The following is a 13,775-nucleotide window of genomic DNA, read 5'->3' as shown; positions in this document are numbered from 1 at the left end:
GCTGTATTTTCTAAGAGCTTTCAAAATTTTATCCATTTTATGTTTTCAAAAATGTATTATTTGTTTACATATATGTTTCGTCGTCTAGTGGCGTAACTTTGTATTTTCTTGAGTTGATAATTTGATCGATACGCTAACTTTCTAGTAGTGAATGATTATTTCGTCAGATGGTGTTACTAGGATCACTTTATTGTCGGATTACTTTGCAAGGCGTAGTTTCTTATTGTAACAGAGGTTGTGTTTTATGTGAAATATATTTCACAGCACTATTGTTTGTTCTCAACCACTCCTACTCACCGAATGAGAAGTTAAAGTCCAAGTAAATGTCTTATAATTCGAGTTAACGCGAAAAAATTCACAGTCACTGGTCCTTTTTTAAAGTTTAACTTTCTCCAGCTTGTATCTTTGTTGGAATCTTTAATTTATCGAATTTATCAAGTATTCTTTCACATTAATAATTCACATTGATATAATATATATTTTTTGATATTTATTTTTGGAATTTTATCACAGAACAGGTGTTAATTGTCCTCATCCATCATATTAAACATTTAATATAGCCAAAAAAATCATCCAATAGATCAGATTCTTAATATATTGTGGCATCAACCATCGTCACTCCCCGGAGGAAGCGATAAATCAACTCATTCCAGCGCCAATTACCTCTATTTTGGGCTTAAGCAATTACCTCTGCTTGAGAGGGCAATTTTGTTAAAAACTAGTTTACCGCTTAAATCGATTCCTTCGACATGGTTTAGTCAGTGTTAGGCAGATTACACATCGATCTATTTAATCTGTTAAGTTTAAATAGATCGACGCTTTACAATTTGTTTGGGTGACGTCATTAAATTGTTATAGAAAATTTGGATACGGTCTAGATTTTCAACATACATTGTACTTGGAAATTGAAAAATAATATTATAAAAAAAACAAACTCATCAGATGCTGGTTATAATTTATATTGTGACCATAAGTAAATGAACTTTTACTCTAAGTATGTACCTGTATTATAAGCCAACACTATGATTTCCTTACCGTCGTAAAAAAATAAAGTTACTAAATATAATACTGGTTTAAAACTAACAACTGTTTACAACTGTTTTCCGAGTAATATTTCGTTGAGTAAAAGTATTGTCTTGGAAGTCTAGCTAGTGGAAATAAATTCATGAGATAAATTTACTATGTACATTATTCCAAATTTATAAATTTATTTGAATTACTTGGTAATTTTGTACCTATTGTTTTGCTGTTCATCCGCCCTTGAGTAAAAACAAATATAAACATAGTCATCTATATGATAGGATTTTTTACGCTATTAATTAGATTGTTTTGTTTTAAGCAATGGTACAAAAATAATTTTACGAAACATATTTGCGATCCCTCTATCTAGCTAAGGCATTATTTAATCTTTCATTACATTGATGCTATGTGTTTTAGACGCGTTTATAATAATTGTTAGTCACATATTAACTCTAAAAACATTTGACTTTCCGCCAAAAATTGCTCGGAAGTAGAATTTTTATTCTGACCTTAAATTTTTAGGAAGTCGTTTGCATAAAAATCAAAAGCCTACATCTGAACTATGTTTAATTGTGTTTTTACTAGATATGATACAATAATTTCACTTTTCTTTATAGCATTATTTGAGAATTCATTAAAAAAAAACGTTTCTATTTGTTTCAGATTGGAGAATGCCTGTGGAATAATTTTTCTCGTTAACTAAGGTCTATTATTAAAGCAATAATCTTTAATTTAGAAACCCCACTGACGCTGCGGTGTTTAAATTTTAAGAAGAATCTTCCATATTAATCTAACTCTTAAATTTGTGCAAGATGTTCTCTGTAGCCGCGTTAGTTGATAGCGAATTGATCTCATCATGTACCGTCAGAGAAAAAAGTGTTAATATATAAACGGGTGAGATGTTAATGAGAAAATGCCTCAGCGCTCGTCATCCTCAAGTCTGATGCGACCCTTCGTGGTGTTGGCTCTACCCGGAATGTATCTGCTGTATAAGTACAATCAGTACCGACAGCAGCAAATGGAGACCGCTCGTCGACGTGTCACCGAGCGAGAGCTTATGCACCTCAACACCAAAATTGTGAGTATTCAAAAATCTTAATCAATACAAAAACCTAACACAAGTATATTAGCAGAACTAAGAAAACTGGCAAAGTGGCATACCACGTCGTTTGTTTGCTAAGGACTCTTCGAGATAATTATTGTTAACTAAGACTATTAATTGCTCCCAGAATTACCTTAATTCTGTAGTTTAAAAACGTTTTGTTGCGCCCCATCCTCTTGTCACTATTTGCAGTTCATACCAATCTCGACTTACCAGGCACATTTATTAGAATTTCATATTATAAATAAATTACAATACAAAAATATGTACCGAGTTTTAAGATTAAAATTTAAAAAAATATTGAGTTAAGGTAAAATTTTAACGAGATATTTTTGCTTATTTTTCATTCATATATTTTAATATTTTAAAAGTGATATTAAAATACAGCACAGGTTTGAGTTAAATCCAGTTTCAGTGGCTAGACAAACACTTGCACAGGACTTTGAAACGCTTTGCCAGCAGAAATTTTAAATTTATTTCAAACTTGCGTATTTTTGCTTCGCAAATGGCAAACTTCAGTGACCTACATTTGAAGAAACAAATGCTTTCAAATAATTAAAACAATTTTTTAATCTTTATTTTTATTTTAACGTTATTAAATTGAAACATTTGATTTTAATACGTGGTAATATATTATATGGAAATACGAAATTATGTTTCGCGTGAGAAATTATTATTATTATTATAAAATTATTTTCGGCACCCCTAGATATAAGTATCAGACAAATCTAGATGTAAGTAAGTGTCAATGAAAAGGTATACATATTATATCAATATATTGGAAGCGACAAAAATATCTGTCTCAAAAACATACAAAAGATTATAAATCATATAAAAAAAATCCATAGACAATAAGCCTTAAAATATCAAAATTGTTTACCATTCAATATAAAGTAATGGAAAATAATTAAGTAATATAAAAGTTAAATGTTCAAAAATAAATAGACCACGACGTGACATTTACTGATGTTTCCGCCCTATTTGATCAATGTCAGGGTTCACCCGCTGCAGCGTCATATTTACGTCGTATTACCCCTCAATACAAACATTACCCAGATGCGAAATATAATAATTTTCCCGCAGAGGATTCATGTTAAAATTTCATTAGGTCTATTTATTAATATTGCTGAATGAGTATTTAGTAGCGCATACATGTATGAACAACAGGATAAACTCATAAATATAAATGTAAATTAGGTTTGCTAACTTGACCATTAAGTTCGGATCTTAATAGGAACAGGCTGTCTGAGTTTTCCTCGAGGTTTTATGATATTCGGCACGCGATTTCCTTTTAGACATGACGAATCACCGACAAGGATAAATCGTTGGAATCCAAACAACACACATACACGTTCACGGACTCACACATACGTAGCCTCTCATTGTTGAAACGTCGACCATGTAATTTGACTTTTGCTTACCAGTAAAAAAAAAAGCTCTAGTGTGACTCACAAAACTTACGTAATAATAGTAAAGGATTACCACCTAATATTATGGAACTAGCGAATATTTTATTGCTTCGATGGAAAAACGTACAAATAGAACTTCAAATCCATTGATCAGCGATCGATCGTTATCAAACTAACGAAAGCATCGCTAACAAATAGCCAGACTTCGCCGATCACAAACTTTAAACAAGCATTCCATTTTATTTCCCGCAATCAAAACCTCTACAAACAACTTTTAATATATATATATATATATATTTTAATTTACATCGGATGCAAATTATATTCTTCAGTACAAATCGGGTCGAGCTACTCAACTGTAATTGGTCATCTCGTTATGACGTTGTTACTAGCTCAGCCCCTAACAAGTTGGAAGTTCGTTCTAAAGACCTATCTAAATATAGCAAAAAGAAAGCACGTCTCATAATCACAACATGGCATATGTGTAATGAGATCTAAGACTTTCGCGAAAATATAATAATTAAAACTTTTTTTTCGGATAACTAGACGTTTTTTATTATTTTTGAACTACATATTGCCGACGCGACGTTTCGGTTACTTTGCAGCAACCGTGATCACGGACAGACGAGATGAGAATGTACGCGTAATAATCCGACAGTATTAGGTTTGCTTAAATGAAATTTGTATATTAACTATAAAATACCATTAAATTTTCGGATACGTTCCTTAAATTATAACAAAATTATAAGATGAAATCTCTTTACAATGCAATCCTCTATTCTCGCAAACTTAATTGTTTTTCTGAAAGAAAATTAAAAACACATTAAGCTGACTTCTTGAGAAAGAACTATTGCATTCATTTTCTAGAAAGCAGTTTTTAATTAATATTATATGGAATAATGGAGTAATCTTATGAGTGTTTTGTAATTATGAATAAAGAAGTTAATTTAAATACTCGCTGTTTTAATTTCTTGCTTAAATATAAATGAAAAATATTGCAATACATTTTAATCTCTCCTTTGTTACAACACTAATAGAAGTAAGCTTATTATAATATCAAATAAATTAACGTCATAAAGGATTTTATTACTTCATTTGCGAAGGTTTCACTTAAAATCTATCTTATGTCTCTGACTGAAATAGCTTCCAGAGATACATTGACAGTGGTCTATAAATACGGCAGTATCAAGGTAGAACATTGCCCGCCTTCGCTTTCTCTTTCAATAGTTGGCTATAAATAAATGGGAAACTATTCAGCTGACTAAAAGTTTAGAAACAAACTGAGGAATACAATTATATCACAAACCGTCCTAGTAATCCTCGGCCAGCTGAGTTAGATTGACATGTGGTTGCCTGTCTCGTTCTTCCACTGATATCTCAAGATGAGTACATTATTTGTTTAACGACGTTAGTACTGAACCTACCTCTTGCACTGTTCCAAAGCCGGTCCCACCACATTATTAAACTAACAGTAATAAAACCTTTTTGAATTGTACTGTTCCAAATTGAAAAATATTTTTTTTGCGATGATAGAAAATGTAAAGAATGACAATGTATTAAAGTTTGTCATAACTTATAAATTATTTTGAAATGGCTTGACATCCGAAATATACAAAATAAAATTTTAAAAATCTTAAAGTGACATATACAAAAAACTCTGCAAATCATAACATATAATGTTTCCGACTAACGTAGTTTCTAAAGCAATAAATTTATGGGAGAGCGTCCTCGGTTCTTCCAAAGTTTTAATGAGCAATGGCTTGTCATATCGTGGTTATGCCAAGAAAAGGGATGATGGTTGCCGAAGAGCCTGTGCCGATATTCCGCCTGAAAGAGACCCTGTTTGTCCCATTCCGTGTGATAGAAGGGGCACAAAGAAAGAAGGCATCCTGCACAGGATCAAACTGAGGTTAATAGATGGTGGAACGAACTTCGGGAGTAAGTTCTTCATTGTTGAGTAGAATATATTGCAGAGAAAGTTCAGCATCGTTTCTAATGTCATGAATCTCCCAGCGCCCTTTCGTTACCTCCAAGACGACAAGTATGTCTGTAAAGAAATCGAGGTTCCGGAACCGAAGGCGTTACCTGCGCCCGTTGAGGAGAAGCCTTGCATACAGGAGACTCGGTCCGGGGTGCAAGTGGCGGTGCTCGGGGCGGACACGAGTATAGGACAATATGTTTCACTGTTGTTGAAGCAGTGTCCTTGTATAAAGAAGTAAGTTAAATTTGTACTCCAAAAAAGAAAAATAGTTTGCATGATTTGTAATTTTCGTCAACAGTATTATGATCCGACATGTTAATTATTAGGATCGATTTGAAACCAATAGCAATATTGTCGATACGCAAAAGATAGAAATAAAATTTTGTTAATTTAGTTGCAATAACATTTATCATTGCTAATGTTAATGGTAGGTAATTCTAATAACTGTCAGGATATGAAATAAACATGTATTACTCTTATTCGAACATGCGTGAGTGATATTTTGAGAACATATAGAACTGATATTGTATTTATGCTTTTTTTTATATATTTCACATTAAAATGACGGCTCCTTTGGGTTAAACGTAATCATCTAACCATCCTATTGGAATTAATTTATACATATTATATATAGCGTCTTGAATCCGACTAAAAATATGAACACTTGAATTATCTATGGTAGCTCGAAACGTCGATACCATATTTACTTCTGAGAATTATCGTCTTTGTGAAATACTAGTTTTCTAAAAATTAAAAAAAAAAGTTTCTATTGAATTTGATCGAATGAAAAGTTATGCATTGAATACAGGAAGGATGTTGGTTTTTGATGAGAAAAATTGTTTTTTTAGGTAAATTATATCAATATATCTAATCATTTCCCACTATCTCCTATATCTCCACGCTATTTCACACTATCGCTATCTCCAACCGCGCATTTCTTAATCCCGCTTTCACATCTTGTTACATTATCCAACTTTGATAACATTACAAACTTTTAGTCCGGTTATTTCAAAAGATTTTATCCAAGAAAGTTTTTCTATGCTATTGAGAATAATAAACATTGTCATAGTTGTAAGACATTTCTGTATCCAACTTCAAGTATCTAAGGGGAAAAAATACGTATCTAAAAAGAAACGTAAGATTTTTTGTTGTGAAGTTGGCTTTATAAATAATTTAATAACATATCGCAAAAAGGATTTCCAAGACGGATTTCCACTTCGTCATAAACCTTTTCGTATATAAACAAGAAAACATTTACCAAATATACATCTTAAAAGGCACAGGTTTTATCTTTATATATGAAATAGGCGTCTTGGGAATTACTGATAACTACGGAGTACGGACATGTTACTGATGACATAACTGGCACATAAATTCGTTGCTCTGAAAGTAATCCCAATGGAGCGGGCGTATATCATCCAAGTAATATCGCCACTAGATGTAGGATGTTTCAGAGGGAATACATTTAAGAAATTTGTCGTATATTTAACAAACATACATATGAATATCAATGGACTTACCCGGGATTACAAACGATCCCGTCTCAATACACTCGTAATAAGAACGGTAATTTACACTCTCCAGCGACTATTTAAACTGTCACCTTGTGCTTCGTCTCGTGCCTCGTCTCCCGACTCGTCTCGCGACTCGTACGCGAGTGTAAATCCAGGTTGAATATGTTAGAAATATCAAAATAAGATTTACTTGCGAACGCGTCCATTGATTATATTAGTGTGTAAACTATATAGAGAATTAAAAACACATTCGTTCAAATGCTTTCGTTTAACTGTACCTGTTAGTAAGTTTTGTAAGAAAAAAACTTATATTGTAAATTTATTTCTTATTATTATATTTTTAAACAGCGACAAAAGACTGAAACATATTTTCTACCGTTGTGCATTAACTATTTCCTTCTGTTGAATTCAATAGAAAAGATACAAGCCAAATTACATCCATTGTTCTATCCATTGTGACCGTTTTCAACAATACTTTAAAAAATTTAAATATCATCTAAGATTGCCTTTTATGCTTCTTTATACTCAATAGGCGTTTTAGTCAGAAGTGTACTCGAGGTCTCTACTTGGAGATAAAATCGCTCATTCACTTAAATATCTCGGGTTGCGCCCTCTACCGTTTCAGAGAACAAATTAAATCTCCATGCAATGAATATTGAACAATGAAATCGTGTAGCTGCCGCGTTAAACTGTTAACGTAAAAGTGTATTGAAACTGAAATCACAGTACAAATGGTAGTCAAGTAAAAAAATAGCAATAAATAAAAAATAATAAAGCAAATGATTACACGTAGCAAGCATTATATGAAATCACAACTAAAACTAAGCTTCGGATATTTCATGGGGAATGCCGTCACGCACATAAAATCCCCATCCTTAGTACGTGGCCACTGGGGCATTCCAAATAGGTACATCAAAGTTTTACAGAAGCCTTAGACATGCCATTATATGGATCATTCACAGTACGTAATAAAGAACCAGCATTTTACGACCTAGTCCTGGATCAGATTGTTTATTACCAACTTTATAGCCTAAGAACCAATAAAATGAGCTGATTTCGTTGTTCACCTTAGAAGCGATTATCTTCATCCGTACAAAAGGTCTACAGCAAAGCAATTAGCACAACGATCAGGTTAAATAAACGCGAGCTATGTATCAAATGTGCATGTCAGAGGTTGCTTACAGATTACGTTTGTACGAAGCGAGGGATACAAGTACAGGATGTAGTCGTGAGCTCTGTCAAGTTGTTCATGACTTGCAGCATATTGATACCAATTGTCTGGTGCAGGCGTATAGCTGTGCGTGTCATGATTTGGATAGATGCTTACAGGTGATTAGGACATTGTTCTATATTCTATTGTTTTCTCTGTTGACCTCGTAAAAAAACTGTCGTGTATGCACTGTATCTGACGTTGGAGGTCAAAGAATTTTCTCATATTCTCAAGCCTTATTGTTTTTTTAATTAAACTATTTTTAAGATAAACGACTGATTCCGATGAAAGCAATTTTTTCTAATAGTTAGTGATTATTAAGTAGAAAATGTATTCAAAGGAATTTGTTACTTAATTTAAGTGCTTGTGCATCGTAGATTGTTGGACATGTAATTGGATAAAAACGCTTTTAATCAAATTAAAAAATAAATCAGTTTCCTGAAAGCTATCTTCTTGCTTTGAAAAACATTTTAATTTTGCCCGTTCACCCGTTTTAATGTAGATGTTATTATTAGTGCCACAAATGTATTAAGATATTATTTCGTTGTAAAACTTTGTTTTTTATATTATTCATAGAATGAAGTAATTTACTTGGCCTACATTTATACATTTGCATATCTTTATGAACACTCTCTGTATCTGACTGCTTTCAACTTGCTGTCCAAAATTCCTCTTAATTGAATGCAATTCGTATTTATATTTACCATAAAAGAAAGTTCCTATAGGAAGCTAAATTAGCAAACTTAATCCTAAATACATCTATTGACATTTCATAATAAGGTCATTCTACTTGCTCATGATATTTTTAGTATAGTTTTCAATAAATGTATTGGAACCGAATAGTGAACTATATCGGAATATGAGAGTTTTATAATATAAATACATCCTTTATAACATATTCTAATGATGGCCTCATAATCCAAGGCTATTTTCACAAAGAGCTTTTCATCAATATCGTCGCAATATTGCATATTAGTTAGTTTGTATTCTATTGCATTCAATAAAGCAATATCGTATAACTTGATGCGGATTTATAATTTCGCAAACCAATTATTGTGTATTTTGGATATATTTTTCATCAATCAATTTCCATTTGATACTAATCCTTCGTTTATAGGATAAACAAAAACGTTCCAAACGGTTCCAATCGAAGGCTCTTAGGGTTTTTCCCTCAAGTGGTGTTCAACAAAGATGAGAGCCCACTCGTTCGGGTTTATTCAGGCTGTTTCCCAAAGTGGGATAAGTCTATTACTTTCGAAAGTTCACGTAATTAATTTTCGCGTGTATTGATTTAGTCACGCTACATCCGAGCCGCAATCTATGGCCGTGAGTTAATGAACTTTTATGGTGCCGTGAACTCCATATTACGGTTTTGAATAACTAGTAACATTTAGTTGTATCAAATTTGTTTAAATTTTAATGTTTTGGCAATAGATATTTGATAGAATTGGCGTTGGTAGTTTGACAAATAGTCTTTCATATAATATTCAGATACTTGATATCTAATCATATTATCCTAATATTTAATATATTCATTTGTTATTAAGGTTTTTATTAGATAAAGAAAAATATAGTTGAAATATCTTTTTTTTTATATCCATATATATATCAGGATGCAAAGGAGCGTTTTTTAAATTATCTTATTTTTTCTGAATTGTTTACTTCCAGAATTCTGATATTGTCTTGATGCTAGAAAGCGGCTACTTAAGTATGGATATGCCTATGGAAACTAGATTCAACTATCAAGCACCAATAGTAAAAAAATATGCTGATGCTATCGCCAAAGAATGTCCAAATGCATTTATCTTAGTCTGCGCCTCGCCTATAGACTGCATGGTGCCTTTGATTGCTGAGGTTACGTAAATTGATTGTGACGTTTACTTGTAGCTAAACTAATTGTCTTTTGAAATTAGCGTGACTCCTGTTTGCATAACATTGCTGCCATGAAATTTTGGAATGTTCGTATTTTTTGTCTTTTCTCCGAAGAAAACGAAAAGCTTATTATGAAATAACTTTGAGAAAAAAACTGAAACAAGAACAAAGTGTCCGTTTTCATAAAGAGTCTTTTTTAATACTTTAAAAGGAAAACTTCGTGGAGAATGTCTTAAATCACTTAGAGCGTCCCCGTAAATCCATCTATGTGGATGTCCAAAAGAAACCCCAAGATGTCCTAAGTATAAGCTCTCTAAGGGCATTAAAACTTATAGATATTACCAGGGTGTAAACATGTGACGTGGCTTTATTTAGGATCTTTAACGCCATGATACTTAACCTCCATAAATTATACTAAAAACTCTTAAGTACTCAATTTAATCGTGAAAGCAGTTAGTAGTGGGGACGGAAATGTGATTGCTTAGCTACTAGCATTAATACTCACAAAACATTATAATGAGAGACCTTTATTAAATATAAAAAACTAAATAACATTAATAAAACCATCAAATGACCAAACGACAAAAAAAGTCTCGCTCAAATAATTTTATGGTTGATTAAGAGTGTACCAAATTTTGTCATACTTTACAGCATTATTTTACTAAATTGCGAAACTCAACGAGCTGTTCGTTGGCGGCTGCGTCATTTTAACTATTGAACTACACTACAGTCGCCTCCCAAGGAATTGATGCCTACTTAATACATAGTGGGAAGTTTATAATTGATTTGATATTATTTTAGACGTTAAAGGAGACCGGTTGGTACAATCCTCGTAAACTACTAGGATCTTTGGCGGTTCCTGAGATGAGAGCCAGTACTCTTGCAGCAAGAGCGCTGAGCTTGGAGCCATGTTATGTAAATGTACCATGTGTTGGTGGCACTGAAGGGGATGCCTTAGTGCCACTTTTCTCAAAAGCCTTAGAATATTTCGAATTCAGTGAGGTATTTATACGACATATTCAATTTCTTTAAACAGTCGAAAATTTATGAGAGGCGAGAAAAAGTTACGTTATCAACTCGTCTCAAAATTAAAGTGTTTAGAGGTGACCATCTCTTAAAAAAAAGCACCGTACCTACATATTTTTCCACAATTTTATGTTAGATCATTAAAGAAAGTTATATGTCCTAAAAAGGGATCAAATTACACATTCTATAAGATGCTAATATTTGAAAATCCAATAAACCTTTGCAGCAAAACGCTGAAATGATGACGAATACAGTTCGATGCGCTCCAGAAGCCGTGGCCAAGTCTGATTGCAATTGTGTTAGATCTGCTGAGCTCAGTGAGGCGCACGCACTCGCCGGCTTGGTCACTAAAGTGGCTTGGGCTTTGCTGTGCAGAGATGTGCCGCAGATGTCTGGCTTTGTTGAGACTGATCCGTGTCAAATTATCTCTCCAGCGAGGTTAATATTACAACATTGTTAAGCGACACACAACAATATATGGACCCTACGTTTTAATTTTCGTATTATTTTCTAGGAAATGTAGGAAACTTCGTATTTTATTTATGTATATAGTTATTTTGTATTAAATATTCGAAAACGTGCTTTAATAATAGGTTGTCACTAGTGTTAGAGCTAGAATTATGAAGAAAAAGAAAACTTTCAAAGTGGCAAAAATCACGTGAGAAGAATTCAATAAACATTCTCTCTGCAGATATATCGCCAATGTTGTGGAGATAACTGGAACAGGGATCATAAGAAGCGTTGGTCTTCCTAAAATAACGGATTCTGAGATAAGACGCGTGGATATAGCATTGAACGAACTTTATAGGAAACAAAAAATGACTATGGACTGGTACACTAAATATTGCAGCTCAACCCCGAACCTTGACGCTTGTCAAGTCAACTTCTTCACGACCAAATATTATGAACACTTCGATGACTGCGCTTATGGATCTATATGATTGTTACTTTGTTTTATTATATTAAATTCACTATTAGAGGTTCATTTATTGTTGTGTGAAAATACTCAATATGTCGTCTATGGTTTTAATAAATTGTAGTATTTATCATGCATTTTTTTTAAATACGTTCTCATTGTGGAAACCTCAAAATATGGTTCGGGTTTAGGTATTGCAGTTTGATAGAATAAAAATTGGACTTTGAATGAGTTTACTATATTGTATATTGATATACAACGAAGATGGTCCTAATTATAATATTTTCCTCAATAGGTTTCTTGGCGTTAACGTGTTACTGAACAACCATGGTATCTGTAAAATAGTCGACTTACCAGGAAACTTCAGCCCGTTAGAATTACATCTCATGGACTACGCTGTTATGAATCTCAAATACAACGAGGATTTAGCAATGAACTGGTACTGCGATTATATGCATGCGGAATGTCAATTGGGAATGATGGGAACGAAAACTCAATTCTTCGACACGAAAACAAAGTATCCAAGGGTGCTAGAATGCATAAAAGATATGGCGTAAAGTTGCAAAATGTGTATATGTGAACTTATTAAAAAAATATGAATATATCTAAAAATAAAAAATTCGGAGAGCGCTTCACTATTAATTTGAGTTGTCACTACAGCCACAACGTGCGGTTAATACATTTTGTCACAATATGGCTTGCTAAATCATTTATGAGCTTATCGGTCTGTCTTGGCCCAACAGCTGCGGTTATGAGCTATAAACTCCCTCATAAACACCTAATCATTGCTCAGTAAGGTATAATCAAAAATACTTAACGATGTTTGGTCCTCTACTAGTGTTAAATATCTCATTAACTATACCTCATAGTTCTAAACTTTATCATAACGGTGCCTTTTCATTCAACGTTCGTTGTTCATGTTTAATGTATTTTTTGACAGTTGAACATGAGAGCAAGCCAAAAATAACTCCACCTTTTACATTCCACGCAACCTGAATTCATACCCAGCTATTTGAATTTTATCCAATTATTTTTGTAGGTCACTGTACGCTAGAGCATTCGTTAGTATCTGAGAATAAAATCTCGATTGTTGTCCCAAATGAGGCGAAGAATCGAAAATGTCTTTTGAAATTTCCAGGACGACTATTTTATTTTCACTGTTGAGATATCAATATGCTCTTTCAATCCTTTTACCAATTAAATAATATTTTTGATAATTTCGCCCCCACATAATTCTCCTTTTTATAAAAGAAAATGATGTCGTCCGCTAACTTAGGCTTGATTTCCCAAATAATTTGCTAATCATAAATGTACCCTTATGGTATATAAAAAAAAAAACAAGTATAACTTTCAAAGATACTTTTTAAGACGCAAAATGGAAGCAAAATTATTCATAATAATATTCAAAAATATAAATAATTAATGCTCGTGATGAATAGGTCTCAATTTTACGAAAGAAAAATAATCTAAGAATTTTTTTTTTCACCTTCATTATTTATTTGAAATGCTACCCATGCTTTATATATTATATTATCTTGTTCGATTCTTTTATAAAGATATTAGAAATGCATAATCAAAATCATCAAATTATATTCTTGGTTTATGTCATTTAAACTTGCTCTTGTAACATCACACCGTATATTGTACCTTCATTTTCATTCTTTACCCACCAGCTTTTTTTACATACAAGATACACACAAGTACACAAGTGCATATCAATCGCGA

At 32.7% G+C, this 13,775-nt stretch overlaps 2 protein-coding genes across 3 annotated transcripts in view; both read left to right on the top strand.

Annotated features, from left to right (window-relative positions):
- Positions 1 to 13,775, top strand: part of LOC116771126 (protein split ends) — a 43,749-nt gene that overhangs the window by 16,243 nt on the left and 13,731 nt on the right. Inside the window, exon 2 of the mRNA XM_032662854.2 lies at positions 1,684 to 2,098. Coding sequence (XP_032518745.1) covers positions 1,934 to 2,098 — 165 coding nt within the window. The 5' untranslated portion in view covers positions 1,684 to 1,933. The remainder of the gene's footprint in view (positions 1 to 1,683; positions 2,099 to 13,775) is intronic.
- Positions 5,061 to 12,680, top strand: LOC116771124 (malate dehydrogenase, mitochondrial-like). 2 transcript variants are annotated; one of them, XM_032662852.2, is made up of 7 exons: positions 5,061 to 5,469; positions 5,545 to 5,746; positions 8,211 to 8,355; positions 9,905 to 10,090; positions 10,910 to 11,110; positions 11,361 to 11,572; positions 12,346 to 12,680. In XM_032662852.2, exons 1-7 carry the CDS (start codon positions 5,208 to 5,210, stop codon positions 12,605 to 12,607), a joined length of 1,470 nt encoding a protein of 489 aa, XP_032518743.2. In that variant the 5' UTR covers positions 5,061 to 5,207; the 3' UTR covers positions 12,608 to 12,680. The 2 variants fall into 2 exon arrangements, with proteins under 2 accessions (XP_032518743.2, XP_032518744.2); XM_032662853.2 differs by lacking the exon at positions 12,346 to 12,680 and adding an exon at positions 11,826 to 12,180 and having other exon boundaries at positions 5,062 to 5,469.

Source organism: Danaus plexippus, chromosome 17 (assembly GCF_018135715.1).
Source record: "Danaus plexippus chromosome 17, MEX_DaPlex, whole genome shotgun sequence".
Classification (NCBI taxonomy): domain Eukaryota; kingdom Metazoa; phylum Arthropoda; class Insecta; order Lepidoptera; family Nymphalidae; genus Danaus; species Danaus plexippus.
This window is presented reverse-complemented; position numbering and strand designations above follow the sequence as displayed.

What these genes read in the sequence shown, in the direction of transcription:
- LOC116771124 (XM_032662852.2), top strand. Translation starts at nt 5,208, where the DNA reads ATGTTTCCGACTAACGTAGTTTCTAAAGCAATAAATTTATGGGAGAGC. An exon ending in TGGTGCCTTTGATTGCTGAG is followed by an intron (nt 10,091 to 10,909) that starts GTTACGTAAATT and finishes ATATTATTTTAG; the next exon opens with ACGTTAAAGGAGACCGGTTG. An exon ending in AATATTTCGAATTCAGTGAG is followed by an intron (nt 11,111 to 11,360) that starts GTATTTATACGA and finishes AAACCTTTGCAG; the next exon opens with CAAAACGCTGAAATGATGAC.